Consider the following 14657-nt stretch of genomic DNA (forward strand, 5'->3'; position numbering starts at 1 on the left):
AAGGAAAGCGTTCACCGTTTACAGGCGAGATCTGGACTATTACAAGTGCTGACATCCTCTAGACCGCTCCTATTACAATCTTCGGCGCTCGCCTCCGGGTACTTAATTTCCCGCTTGGAGGTGAGAAGGCCTTGAAAGCTCTAGTGAGAGAAAGTGTGTTTTAGTAAGAGCGTGAGGAGAGGTGTGTTGAAATTGGATGACAAAAAGCAATTAAATAGACTTGAAATTTCCCTGCAAACGGCTGGCATGCCGTTTTGCAGGCTGTTTGGCAAGCCATTTGCAGGGGCCGTTTTCTAGGACAGCCCGTTTGCAGGGGTCGTTTAACTTGGGCGTGTGGCAGGCCGTTTGCCAGCCAGGAAAGCCGTTTGGCAGGCCGTTCGGCTTGCCTGGTCAGCTGATTTTACTGGGTCGTAACTTGATTTCTTGTATTTCACCATTTTCGCTCTAGAATCTTCGTTTTAGCTCCGATTCTCTTGATTCTTTTTACATCGTCTTCGTAATTACTTTATCTACAAATTTAACCAAAAAAGCGATTATTTTGCCGATAAAGTTTTGAACTTTATGCTTTTGGGACTTAATGTCGGGGGTAAAAACGTGACTTTTTTGCCGATATCATAGCCCGATATATATGGGAAGGTATAGTATTTGCTTCCCTTTTGTATACATTGCATTGAAAGTCATCCCGTCCTTTTAGATGGTCATTGTAGCATGTAAAAAACTGAGAGTTGGATACACGCCTTAGAGGTTTTGAAATCTATACTAACAGATATTTGTTCCATTGCATGTAACAATTTTTATTGTGCATTTTGTAACAAAACAAACAATTAACGTAACCCGCAACAACGTGCGGCTGACCATTAAGTATGCTAAATTCTACGTAACTAATATTTGGAAGATTCACAAGTTTCACATATCTTTCTACAAATTCTCGGTTTCTTCGTAATTTTATAGCTATATATGTTCTTTGGTTCCTGTTAAACAGCTTCGACTGTGGAGGTATTATGTTTCTTGATTGTATATTTTTCTTCGTTTTTTTAAGTATGTACTGTAATTGTTTGTTACATGTTTGTATTGATGTAGGTACCTTGCTTCGAATTTTTTGGACACTTCATATAAGTGATGCTTATTGTTTATTATGTTTCACTTACAGGTGATACGTCTGGAAACTCTTTTTCTGAAACACGTACGTTTTTGTGTCTAGATAGTTTTGTTGGCTTTATTTAGTAGATTTTTTTACATTTTTATTTGTATTGCAGCTACTACTAATATGGTTGAACAACTATCTTTAGGCAGTGGTATGATTTCATTTGTGATTGTTATATTTTGGTTAATGAGTATTACTTAATCTATAAAGTGTGTACATTTTGTTTTTGTCACATTGTTCTCGCAGCTACAACTAGCATTATTGAACAAACATCTGTGTAGCAGTGGTATGGTTTTGTTTATAGTTGATTTTGTTACACGTGTTAGTTGTCTTGGTATTTGTGTCCTTAGTAAGTAGGTGTATCAGGAAAGTAATATATAATGTCTATGTTATTCCGTTTGAATAATATTTTGTAGCACGACTATTTAGTAATGTGGTCGTTTTTCAGATTTCTAATTAAGGCGCTGTAATCTAAGCCAAGGAGCTGTAATCTAAGAGACTAAACCCTACAGGTATCAACCTCGACTATTCTATTCTATTTTAATTGAAAGTGCAATATTATCATCATCGTCATAAAATAAAGGCTAATAGACTTCCTTCATTTATACAAATATATATTTATCTGAATTCTGATAGGATAGCTTTGCACAATGTAAATAAGTTCATCTAAATTTGTGATCTTGCAATTAATCAGCTGCTATTTGTAACCAGGTAGTTTTCCAGCAACTATTCAATGACTCAATGATCCATTGCTGATGTAAAACGATACCAAAGCATTATGTACAATATCCTCACACCACCTACATAAAACTGTAAAGTAGGGATGAGCAGATTTCCCGATTTCCCGAAACCGAACCGGTACCGTACCGGTACCGGTACCGAAAATCGGTACCGATCGGGATTCGGTATCGGTTCCGGTCCTTGATTTTAAGCTAATTCGGTATCGGTATTTTTCGGTACGGTACCATTCGGTATTGGTCTAATTCGGTATCGGTATTTTTCGGTACGGTACCGAAAAAAATCGAAAAAACGTATTTAAACCGTATTAAATACATGTAAAAATCGAAAAAAAATGTAAATTCGGGACAAACGGTATAATACCGAAAATTACCGGTACCGAACCGGTACCGGTATTGGAAAAACGGTACGGTACCGGTATTCGAAATTGGGTAAATTCGGTACCGGTACTTTTCGGTTCCGGTACGGTTCGGTACCGGTTCCGTACCGTGCTCATCCCTACTGTAAAGTATAAACGATCTATCTACATTATGTTTTTGTAAACTGCCTTTTATCTGCATTATGCTTTTGTAAACTGCCTTTGTAACTTTTACAACCTACATATGTTTTTATGATCCGCCGCCGCGAAGCGCGGCTGGCCATATGCTTGTTACATATACATACGAAATGAAAAATCTTACGTACAAATCACATACGATGATAATTATATTGGATAATTTTCAAAAGATATAATAATATCCTAGAAAACTTATTCGTCGATGATCAAATACATGAGAAGAATAGAAAACTAAGACAATCTTCCTGATTTATCGAACCTATGACAGTTCATTTGTGTACCACACTATTATACTAAGTAATAGTTGCTATAATAGATTTTGCAGCCTCGCCAGCGATGATATAATACATGCTTTCGGTGAAGTGAACGGCATCCCAATAAATGTATTTTGAATGATCTTTGCACGTACTTAACCCCTTTAAGGAGGTCCCAAATTCTGTTAATCCTGTTCCACAACATCCATTTTGGGTTTCGGTAAAACCTGCCATATACAATTCAAACACCAACAATTCTTCAAGACTTCATTGTTAAAAGTTAGTTAGATTTTAACTGTCTGAAAATGTATTTACTTTTATCTAAATCGATATTTAAATTGAAAATTATATTTCATCTATTAAACTTTGAAATTTTATATTATACATAATACTAATTACGGTGAGCCGTTCATTGTGGTGCATCCGTAAATACCTTCAACTTCGAGGGTATTATGTTAATCCAGTTAAAAAAAAATCATTATTTTTTATACATTTTTTTTACTTTCTTTTTTCTACTTCCTTTTCATTCCTTTAATTTTTAAGCGTTTAATTAACCCACGGTTAACTGTCTTTGTAAAAGTTAAATTAACCGACCGTTAACCATCCAAAACAACCTCGCCACGAGATTATTTTTTTCACTTCCTTTTTTCCTCTTCATTTTTCGTTCATTTATTTTTAAACGTTTAATTAACCGACTAAAACCACCAAACAATGAAATTTTGTTTGCAACTTTTTCACTTCCTTTTTTTCCCTTTTTTCATCCATTTAATTTTCAAATGTATAATTATGCGACTGTTAAGTATCTTTAAAACGTTTAATTAACCGACCGTTAACCGTTAAAACCACCCCGCAACAAAAAGGAAAAGTAAAGATGTATCGTTTTCTTTTATTTAGAAACGATAAATAAATAAAAAATTATAAATCAAAGCATATGCATATCATTATAAAATAAGGTCATAACTACTAACCATATTTTGATATATATATATATATATATATATATATATATATATATATATATATATATATATATATATATATATATATATATATATATATATATATAAAATAAAATGAGCTCATAACTACTAACCATATTTTGATGAATATTGTAGGATATTCTGAATGACGACATAAATGTCAACAAAGGCAGTCCTCATCCCTAAAGTTGCCTGGAGTTCAGACAGCTTCGCTTTTAATAAAAGATTGAAAGACAGAGCCACTTGGTTCATATCTTCACTGCATTTAACACTGTTCTTTATTGTCCTTATCAAAGGCATACATCCAAATGGTTCCATCCCAACAACCGCTAATCTTCTCACTCCCGATGAGTGCATTTTCTATAATTTCACAACGCATATTAAAAATTAGCTTTTGCTGATAATCATGTATAGTAATTTTTAACTGTTCTTTATGTACGTATTGATGTTTGTACCCAATGCATAATTGGTTAATATTGTGTACAAACAAAAGTCCTACATCACGTATTAAAAGAAACTAACGTACGAATATAAGTACTTGAAATTTTTTTTCCTTATCAACAATTGAATTTAGAGTACTACTCTCTCTGTCCCAAAATAATTGTCCTGTTGGACTTTTCAAAGTCAATTTATTTAGTTTTGACTTTATATATTTGTTGGTGTATGCTATAGAATATTTCATGAAATTTATATCAATAGATTCATTTTCGAATGTGTTTTCATTTGGTATAACTTTTATTCGATATTATATAATAAAAAGAAAGATATTTAAAGTCAAAGTTGAAGAAAAAAGACTCAAAAAGTTAAAACATGACAATTATTTTGGGACGGAGAGAGTATGAAACTCTTTGGCTTATATATGTAAGAGATGTTGTTGAGCTAAAAACGATCCTACAAATACTATCATAGTAACGGTAGCAGCTTCATTTTGATCTAGTTTTTTTCGAGAAAAGAAGCTAACGGGTAAGGATACAAGAAATAAAGCATGTTTGACTTGCTTTCTTGGACGGTATAAAAGGATCTTGAAATAATTTTAATATGGAAAGCATTCCAGGTGATCTAAAGTTCAGAAAATTGTACGTTGTAATCATTGTGGCAATGGAAGTTTAAAACTGAGATGACTGTGAACGTGACCGGAGAAAAGGTCAGGGGTCTGGGAAGAATCGAGATGGTTTTGTGCGTGTCCCGGAAAAATCCGCTCAAATGTTACATGTGTGATGAACGAGTAGCATTGACCACAAACTGATTAATGGTTGATTGTCGAAGATAACCAGTTAATGGGTGCAAACAAAACCAAAGTCCAACATCGGATAGTAAAAGATACCAATGTCTGCATATAAGCTCTTGGGAATCTCGGCTCCGTCTATCACCAATTGGTTTTTAAGTATTAGGGAACTCATCTAATTACATGTAGGACATGTTGGGTGATTATTGAAGATAATCGGTTAGTTGGTCCAAACCAAAGTTACACGACTTATTGGTAATTTTTGCGATAAATTGTTGAGTCGTGAAGATGTTAAATGAAGGAAAAAAAAGGAAGAAAGTCGATAGAAAGAAGCTCGCGGTTGTGTTGCGGTCGTGAGATGGTAACAGCGAAGAATGTTCTGAAAATCAGCATTGAAATTAAAAAATCGATTAATGGTTTACCTTAACATATGTTTCCATGCACTGGATCAAGTAATGTTGGTATTGGGTAATGGTAAACATGCTAGATCGAGTAGGATCAATGTAGTAATTTTGTAAAAAATCATTCGTCCCCATGCTCAAGACATATACTGAATTTCTAACAATCTTATGAGCAGTTAAATCTCCAAAAAGCCTTTCAATACGAATCTTGTACTCCTTAAAGTACTCCAATTGTTTGCTAAGAGATATAACATTCTACAATAACAAAAAAAGAACACGTGTCAATTCTTGATCCAAACTACGTTCTTACTGTTTGTTATGTGTAAATAAATCACAGAGTTTAAAATGTATGGTTTATTTATATGTTTAAAAATGTCACGTACAGTGATATTCGCCGTGAAATCATCATAACCAGATCCACCTGATGCAAAACTAACACCATGCAACAAGTCTTCTTTTTTCAGGTTTCGATCTAAATAGGCTTTGATTTCATTTGTGTAACCCAACGCAGCAGCTGCATTTACACAAACATTCGTGCACGAATAATGTTACAAACTTGTTATACAAGGAAAATTAGACCGTTTACAAGTAACTGTTCAGAGCATTAATTAACAATTTAACTTTGCAGTATTTGTACATAGCTATATATATATATATATATATATATATATATATATATATATATATATATATATATATTACATAAAAAATTATATTTCTACCTCCCAAATTAATAATAATATATGTTTTGACTTTTGAAAGTATATATTTTTTAAATTTGACTTTAAATAATTTTTGCATGTTATATAGTATTCGTATTTGAAATGTTATTTATATGAACAATTTAACATTTTTATGTGTTTTTATTTAGTATAGTTTTTATCGAATATTATATAACACAAAAAAGTTATTTGAAAATCGAAATAAAAAATTTCAAAAGTAAAAACAAGACAATTAAGTAGTAAACATAAACAAACCAACTTAGTACTAGGATTACAATTCAAAGTTACACATTCTATGTGTGAACAAGTGAACGAATTAAGATCATTTTTAAGTTCATCTTTTAGGTTTGTACATTAAGAAAAGTTACCGATGAGATCAGTAACGAGTCTGCCATTGGTAAACCTTCCTGTCGGTATGGAACGTTCAAAATCTTTGCCATAAGGCAAGAAATTTCCTTTATGCCATGTGTTTGGAAGATCGTTGTTGTTACCTGGATCAACACTCGAATCTCCAAACACAATAATAGATGTAACGTTATACTTGGCTGCAAGAACCCTAAGTTTTTGTGAATTACTCACGGCATGTGTATTGCACGTGATGACATTCGGATTAAGCATGAAAATTACCATCAAAAGGATAATTTCTACCCACGTTACACTTTTCATTCTCACCTTATGAGAATAAATTATAAGAATATTGTGTTATATATTAAAAGAGATATATTGCACGAAGAGATATCTCTATGACTTTTATAGACATCAGACCAGGAGATGAAATTTAATTTTATTAGGTTGGGCATCAATAATGAATACTTAATTGTCAATGAAGTGGGAGCTTGAACAGTTTCGTTGTAGTGGACTGAAATTGACATGTTTTATCGAGACGAAATTGTTTTTATTTCTTTAGTATGTTAAACTGCGCGCATATGGAGTGTATATATAGGGAGAGGATCCAGTGAAAACTCAAGTTGCCTGAGAACTCTGATAACTCAAGTGGCAGGCGAACAAAAATTTTTTTTTGTTCGAACTCTGAGAACTAAACATCAATTGATTTCCAATTCGAACTCGATTCTTCAAATCAGTATCTATAAATTTGCAGAGAGCATAAGGAGATGATTTCGATCCACTCTGCACTTTTACATGTCATTAATTCGTTACCAATCTATCTAGAATGATTAATCTGTGCTCGTATTTCTTTTAATGAAGAACATGAATCAAATTGCCTCAAATCTGCTGTTGTAGCTGTGTTATGATGATGCACAAGACTTAGAATATGATATAGGATCATGGATTCATGCTCTGATTTTTGTTCAGAATCATCAATTGGTGAAGTTGAAATTTTTAGTCAGTAGCTAGTGTTTGTGCAACAGTGCAAGATGATGCATCTTGTAGGATGCATCTTTTTTTTTTGTAGAACCTAAATTGTAGAACTTAAATGTTAGAACTTAAATTGTTCTAATTTCAAATTTTTTATTCTAATATCAAAATATTTGCTCTCCCTTCTTTTTTTGTTCGAATTAGCCAAAAATTGTTCGATTCTACCTTTTTTTGTTCGAATATCATAAAATGTAGAATAGGGAATTGTTCGAATTTCTCCAAATTGTAGAATGAACATATTTCAAATTATAGAATCAAGATGAAAGTGAAAAAAAGAATAAAAAATGAAGATGCACACCTACAAAAGGTAGAAATTAGGCATGGTTAATTACCACTCAACTTATTTGGTTCGAACCAAGTTCTATTATTTGCTAGAAATGAGTAAAAAAATGTTAGAACTCAAATTGAATCAAGATGCATCATGCATCATGATGCATCTGTATTTGCTAGTGAGTAAAAATTGTTCAAACTCAACATTTTTTGTTCGAATTTAACATTTTTTGTTCGAACTCAAATTGAATCACCTACCTGAATAAGTATAGAACCCAGATGCTCATAAACTCCATCAAATAATTTCTTCATTGTTTATGGCATATATCATGAAGTATAGAATCAGTATGCTATAACCTTCATTATTTAATTTATTCCCAATATCAAGCAAAGAAGCTTTAATTTGTAATAACTGAGATGCGGACTAATTTCAACTCTCCAACGAATGGTGTACGAGACATCTTTGCAGTAACTTAACTCTAATTTCAACAATTGTTGGGAATTTAAAATTGGGGGTTTCAACAACTAATTTCAACAACTGTTGGGGGGTTTCAAAAATATATTTTTTTAGTCTTCTTACATTTCATCACGTTTGCATTTTTTACTTTTGAGATGAGAGATTTAGAATTGAAGCTTAGGTTAAGTTAGGTGAGAGTGAAGATAAGGTGTGAGTGAGTGATATGGATGATAAATTGTGAACTTTATCTGAACGGATTTTATCTGATTAAAAATTGCTCGACCCAAACAAAAAATTGTTCGCCCTTCTCATTTTTTGTTCGCCTTTGTTAGTTTTCAGAGTTCTCATTCAAAAATAGTTCTCATTTAATCCCTGTAATATATATATATATATATATATATATATATATATATATATATATATATATATATATATATATATATATATATATATATATATGTGTGTGTGTGTGTGTGTGTGTGTGTGTACCACCTTTTTATTTATATATATGTAACACTTACATAAAATATATACATATATATTATAGTTATAAACATATACATGTATGATAATCCTATAAGAATAAAGAATATATATATATACCTTTTTTTGGTGTGAGAACCATGCGAACTCAAAAATACACTGAAATTCGAGCAAAAAAAATGGCGGGCGAGTAAAATACAACGAATTCGAGCAAAAAAAAGGCGGACGAATAAAAAATTGATAGTCTAACAAAAAAGGCGAACAAAAATGTGTTCTACATTTTTTGAAAAATGTGTTCTACATTTTTGAAATTCGAGCAAAAAAAAAAAGCTGGCGAACAAAAAATTGATAGTCGAACAAAAAAAAGGCGGGTGAACAAAAATGTGTTCTACATTTTTGAAATTCGAACAAAAAAAATGTAGAACACATGATAGTCGAACAAAAATGTGTTCTACATTTTTGAAATTAGAAAAAAAAAATTTGGTAGACTATGATTTTTTTGTTCGTCCGTGTTTTTTATTTTTGCTCGTCCGTCACTTTTTTGCTCGAATTTCAGTGTATTTGGAGTGTATTTGAAGTTCCTAGAGTTCTCACACTAAAAAGTTCTCATTGGATCCTCTCCCTATATATATATATATATATATATATATATATATATATATATATATATATATATATATATATATATATATATATATATATATATATATATATATATATATATATATATAAACTCCAAACCCTAAATCCCAAACCCTAAACCCAAAACTCTAAATCGTTCATGTTAAAAACTCAATCTAAATCCTAAATCTAAACCCCAAACCCTAAATTTCTAAACCCTAATATCTAAACCCTAATATTTAAACCATAATATCTAAAACCTCAACATATGATCGAAAATCAAGATAATTATTATATATTAATTCTTCGAGCGTTTTTCCGCCAAAATAAAACACTTATCACAAAGTTTCTTTATTACATGTTCATATTTCCATCCAATCTATAATGTTCGTGAAAAAAGTTTTTTCAAAAAACGAAAAAAAAAAAAATTGCTTCCCCCCTTCCCCCCGATTGGTTACTTCCCCCTTGATCCTACCAATATATATATATATATATATATATATATATATATATATATATATATATATATATATATATATATATATATATATATATATATATAAATATTACTCTGTATATTAATGTCACGACCCGGAAAATTTCGACTAATTTTAAACCAAATTCTCGGCACGATTTAATATTCTTGACACAATAAGCAAAGTTTGTTATGTTAAGTCTCAAAATTTTTGAAATGTGTTATATATTCATTTAACCTCGACCGGTTTCGACGATTCACGAACAATTAATTATAAATAGATATGTGTGTATATATATATATATATTTAAGTTCCACTTGAATTTGACTATTTTATTAATATAAGTATTTATAGTTGATGTTTCTAATTAATATATAATTAGAATCACTTATGATAAACTTTGTTGAATAACAATTCCTATAATGAAATCAAAGCATGCAAGTGGATTGATGTTAATGGAAATTAAATTTATACTAGAAATATTCATCTTAAGAATCCTTGTGATTCATCAAAACCCAAAAATTTCGGACCACCTTTATTGCATTCAACTAAATATATGTATACACGTGAATTCTGGTTACTTAATATATTATTATTAATATTATAAGTATTATTAAATTTGTATTATATAATTGGATACATTTGATTACTAATATATTTATCATCATTAATACCATTATCATTAAAAATCATTATTCTTATTATAGTTATTATTATTAGAAAATAATACAATTTATAATTATCATTAACAATATTATTATTATCATTTTTATAATTATTATTAATTATTGATGTTATAAGTAATTATTATTATTAATATTGATATATGTTATTTATTTATTAAATTTAAATATAATATATATAATCATATAATTCCAATAATTTGTTGTACATCTTTATCAACTTGTTTATCTGTCTGTTAAAAGTAACTGAATCGAGACTTTCTGCTATAAGACAATCAATTACTAACAAATTCTGTTGAAGGTAGACATCGACTTTTTAAAATTTTTGTTCTTATTTCTTGTCTGATTGAAGATTCCTGTCAATCCCTTCATCACTATAAAACAATCAACAATCTCTTCGTATTGTAAAAAAAAAAAAAAGAATCCTTCGAGTTACTTCATCATCGAATCCAATATTGTTTCATGCTATACTTTCGGATCACCTTCACAACTCATAGGTGTTTTTCTTTCTTTTCTATTTCGAACGAACCTTTTGGTAGCCTTTCTCATTTCTTTAATTAACCATGGAAACTACTTCTGCTCAACTACTATTATTGTTTAAATTCGATAACCATCACTAATATCATCAACAACCGGGAACAACCACCATATACACATCTAAACCCATTTAACTGTAATCGCCATCGAATCACCAATAACCACCACCATCGATATTTTTGTTGCAACTTTCAATAACCAAAACAGCTACACACTGCAGCCGTAGACCGCCATCACCTTCCTCTCTCTCTTCCACTCTCTCACTTCAGTTTTCTATTTCTACTTCTTGATTGAAGATAGTAGCTCCTACAACTACGTCTTTGTTGCAACTTCTGCTTCGTTTTTCTGATACAGTAATGAAACAATGATATTAACTACAAATTGATAAAAGGATTATTGGTGATATCCGATGATGATTATGAAGGATGGAGTGCTATTGTTCCTTTTTATGCCTAGTTGAAACCGAACCCTACCAAGTGAACTTTCCAGCTGTTTGTTAACCCACATCCCTTTCATAATGGAGTGTCGGTTTCAAATTCCATTAATCTCACAAACCCCACTCTAAAACCTTTATTTTTTTTTGTTTCTCGGGATCACCCGTTTTTTTTATTTATCCTTATAAACCGAAAACTATCTGATTTATGTTAATGGATTGATTCGTTGGGCCGTCTTTGAACTCTTGAAACATAGGCCAAAAATTGTTTCTTTTGGTTTTCGTAACCTGTTGGGGTTTTAATGGACTAATCGGTTTTGGGCCAAGTTCCAACACGTATCTTTCTGTTAAACCTAAATAAGGATGATGATCGGTGCCTCCTGTTTCTATTACAATAATGAGAAAGGTGATTCACTTATGAAAAAGAATGATGCCGTGATACATGGAGATGATGATATAGATCGATATATATATATATATATATATATATATATATATATATATATATATATATATATATATATATATATATATATATATATATATATATATATATATATATATATATATATATATATATATATATATGATAATGATAATACTTATAACTAACGAATGTTCATGTTATCGATTTGATTATGATGATGGCGAATAGTGATATAGATGTTGATTATGATGATTGGGGTGTTGACTATGATAATATTGATACTAGATTATGATGGAGAAGTTGTTAAATGGGGTTTGAATTTAAAGAAGAGGAAGATATCAGAAAACAGATTAAATTAATATAAGGGTCTAATTAAAACCGAAAGGATGAAATGGAGGAATGGTTAGGAGGTTGTATAGTGAATGAAAGGTTGTGGGTTCGAGCCCGGGCATGTGCATTATTTTTAGGCCAAATTCTTTGAGGTAGTTATCTTTATTATTATTATTTCATTATTATTATTATTATTATTATTATTATTATTATTATTATTATTATTATTATTATTATTATTATTATTATTATTATTATTATTAGGAAAATAAGTATTAATATTATCATTATTATTAATTAAAATTATCATTTTATTAAGATTAACATTATTAGTAAAAATATTATTAATTATTATTTTTATCATAATTAGTATTATTGTTACTCATTATTAGTATTAGGTATTAATATCAATATTATATTTTTACTAAAAAAATAACTTATTATTATTATTATTAATATTATCATTATCAAGATTTTTATATATCATTATCATTATTTTTACTATCAATACTATTAGTTATTATTATTATTATAATTAGTATTATAAAAATATTACAAATTTCCTATTAATATCATTTTACCAATTAAAGTATTAATGATATAAAAACACATTTTTACATAATCATATATATAAATATAATTTCTAATACATTTAATTAAGTTATTAATGAAACACATAATCTATTAAGATAACATTTTTTAATATATAAATATGTAGATTACAATTAGAGATGTTAATATATACACTTGATATAGGTTCGTGAATCCGAGGCCAACCTTACACTTGTTCAATGATGTTATATGTATTTTTACTACGAAATACTGTATGGTGAGTTTCATTTGCTCCCTTTTATATATATTTTTGGGACTGAGAATACATGCGCTATTTTATAAATGTTTTACGAAATAGGCACAAGTACTAAAACTAATTCTATGTGGGTTTAAACCAGAAATATACCCTTAGCTTGGTAACATTAAACTACTTGTCTATGTACGGTAGGCGCGAATCCTAAAGATAGATCTATTGGGCCTGACAAACCCCATCCTGACTATAGGATGCTTTAGTACTTCGAGGTTATTTTAAACACACCTGATCTGGTGTACTTCAGAGGGTAAAACATGAACGTTAAGGCTTGATACCGGGTGCCTACAACTTATAGAATACTTTTATACACTTGCGAGTGTACATATATTTATAAATGGAAATCTTGTGGTTTATTAATATGTATTGATATGATTATCATGATAAACCTATGAACTCACCAACCTTTTGGTTGACACTTTTAAGCATGTTTATTCTCATGTACGAATTAAGTCTTCCGCTGTGCATTTGCTCATTTTAAGGACATTACTTGGAGTCGATCATCGCAATGGGACCAAATGTTGATGACTTCGTCCAGGAGGATTAGGACGGGTTGTTACAGGTGGTATCAGAGCAGTGGTCTTAGCGAAACAGGTCTTACATTAATGTGTCTAACTGATAGTTTTTTAGATGCATTAGTGGATCTGGACTTCGACCGTGTCTGCATGTCAAAAGTTTTGGCTTATCATTTTTGTCGAAAATCATATGCTTATCATCTTTAGGAAATTACCTGCTCATTATTCTTAGTCTAGACACATCTTACTACATTGACTGCATGATTAGTGTATATACAAAACTCATATCTTAGCGTATCTGCTAAATCATATCTTAGCGCATCTATTACGATAGACTTTGCTTGATATCTTCCGTAAATTTCTCCGTAATTTAAGGGATCCTGGTACTATATATATCTAGGCATATTATGCATTGAGAATACCATCCAACTATCATTTGCTGTCACTAAGTTTTTCATACCAAAAATCTTTTCTGTGATCGCGTACGATGGCCTCTACGAATCGACCAATTTCTTCTGACTTTGAAGATAGCGTGACGGGAGCGCACCAACCGATCAACTACCGTGATTTCTTTAGAAAGTGGGGATGGGTTCGCGAAATACTTACCCTATGGAGAAATGAAGAAGGTACTCCATATCACGAGCCGAACTTACCACCTAACGTCAGAGTGCTCGACCCGCTCACCAGCGAACCTGTTCGCAACACTGTTTATACCCTTTTTGCAAGAATTTTTCGTCTTGAGGCTACCATTAACGGAACTAGAGAAGATATCTGACCTTTACCTCACACTGATAACCAACCAGGGTTATTAGAAGAAGTTAAAGAACTCCGAGCTCGAGTGTTAACTTTAGAGAGCACGGTACACAATTTGCAAGCACCAGCAGTATCACCAACACCAGTAACATCACCAGCTTCAGCACCAACGGTACCAGTACCACCAATAACCCAAGTTTCAACAATCCATGCCTTACCACCTCATTCTGTACCTCGAGTATAATCATCGTTCTACGAATCGTTCTACATCGATTATCTTCGCTCGACATGGCGATTATGTAATTTCTAAAGTTTTAGAGATTATGTAATCTAGTATTAACGGTAAATCAAATGAGTTTAATATCTTATTGACTCATTAAATCCATGATTACATCTGAAGAAAATATATATGC

At 30.9% G+C, this 14657-nt stretch overlaps 1 protein-coding gene across 1 annotated transcript; it reads right to left on the reverse strand.

Annotated features, from left to right (window-relative positions):
* Positions 1-2683: 2683 nt before the first annotated feature.
* LOC139870979 (GDSL esterase/lipase At5g45950-like) lies at positions 2684-6872 on the reverse strand. The gene is made up of 5 exons (XM_071858740.1): positions 6389-6872; positions 5682-5812; positions 5320-5553; positions 3786-4032; positions 2684-2919 (listed from the first exon to the last, which is right to left on the reverse strand). The coding sequence occupies exons 1-5, from the start codon at positions 6684-6686 to the stop codon at positions 2732-2734; spliced, it is 1098 nt and encodes a 365-aa protein (XP_071714841.1). The 5' UTR covers positions 6687-6872; the 3' UTR covers positions 2684-2731.
* Positions 6873-14657: the final 7785 nt, after the last annotated feature.

The sequence above is a fragment of the Rutidosis leptorrhynchoides genome, chromosome 1 (assembly GCF_046630445.1).
Source record: "Rutidosis leptorrhynchoides isolate AG116_Rl617_1_P2 chromosome 1, CSIRO_AGI_Rlap_v1, whole genome shotgun sequence".
NCBI classification, from domain to species: domain Eukaryota; kingdom Viridiplantae; phylum Streptophyta; class Magnoliopsida; order Asterales; family Asteraceae; genus Rutidosis; species Rutidosis leptorrhynchoides.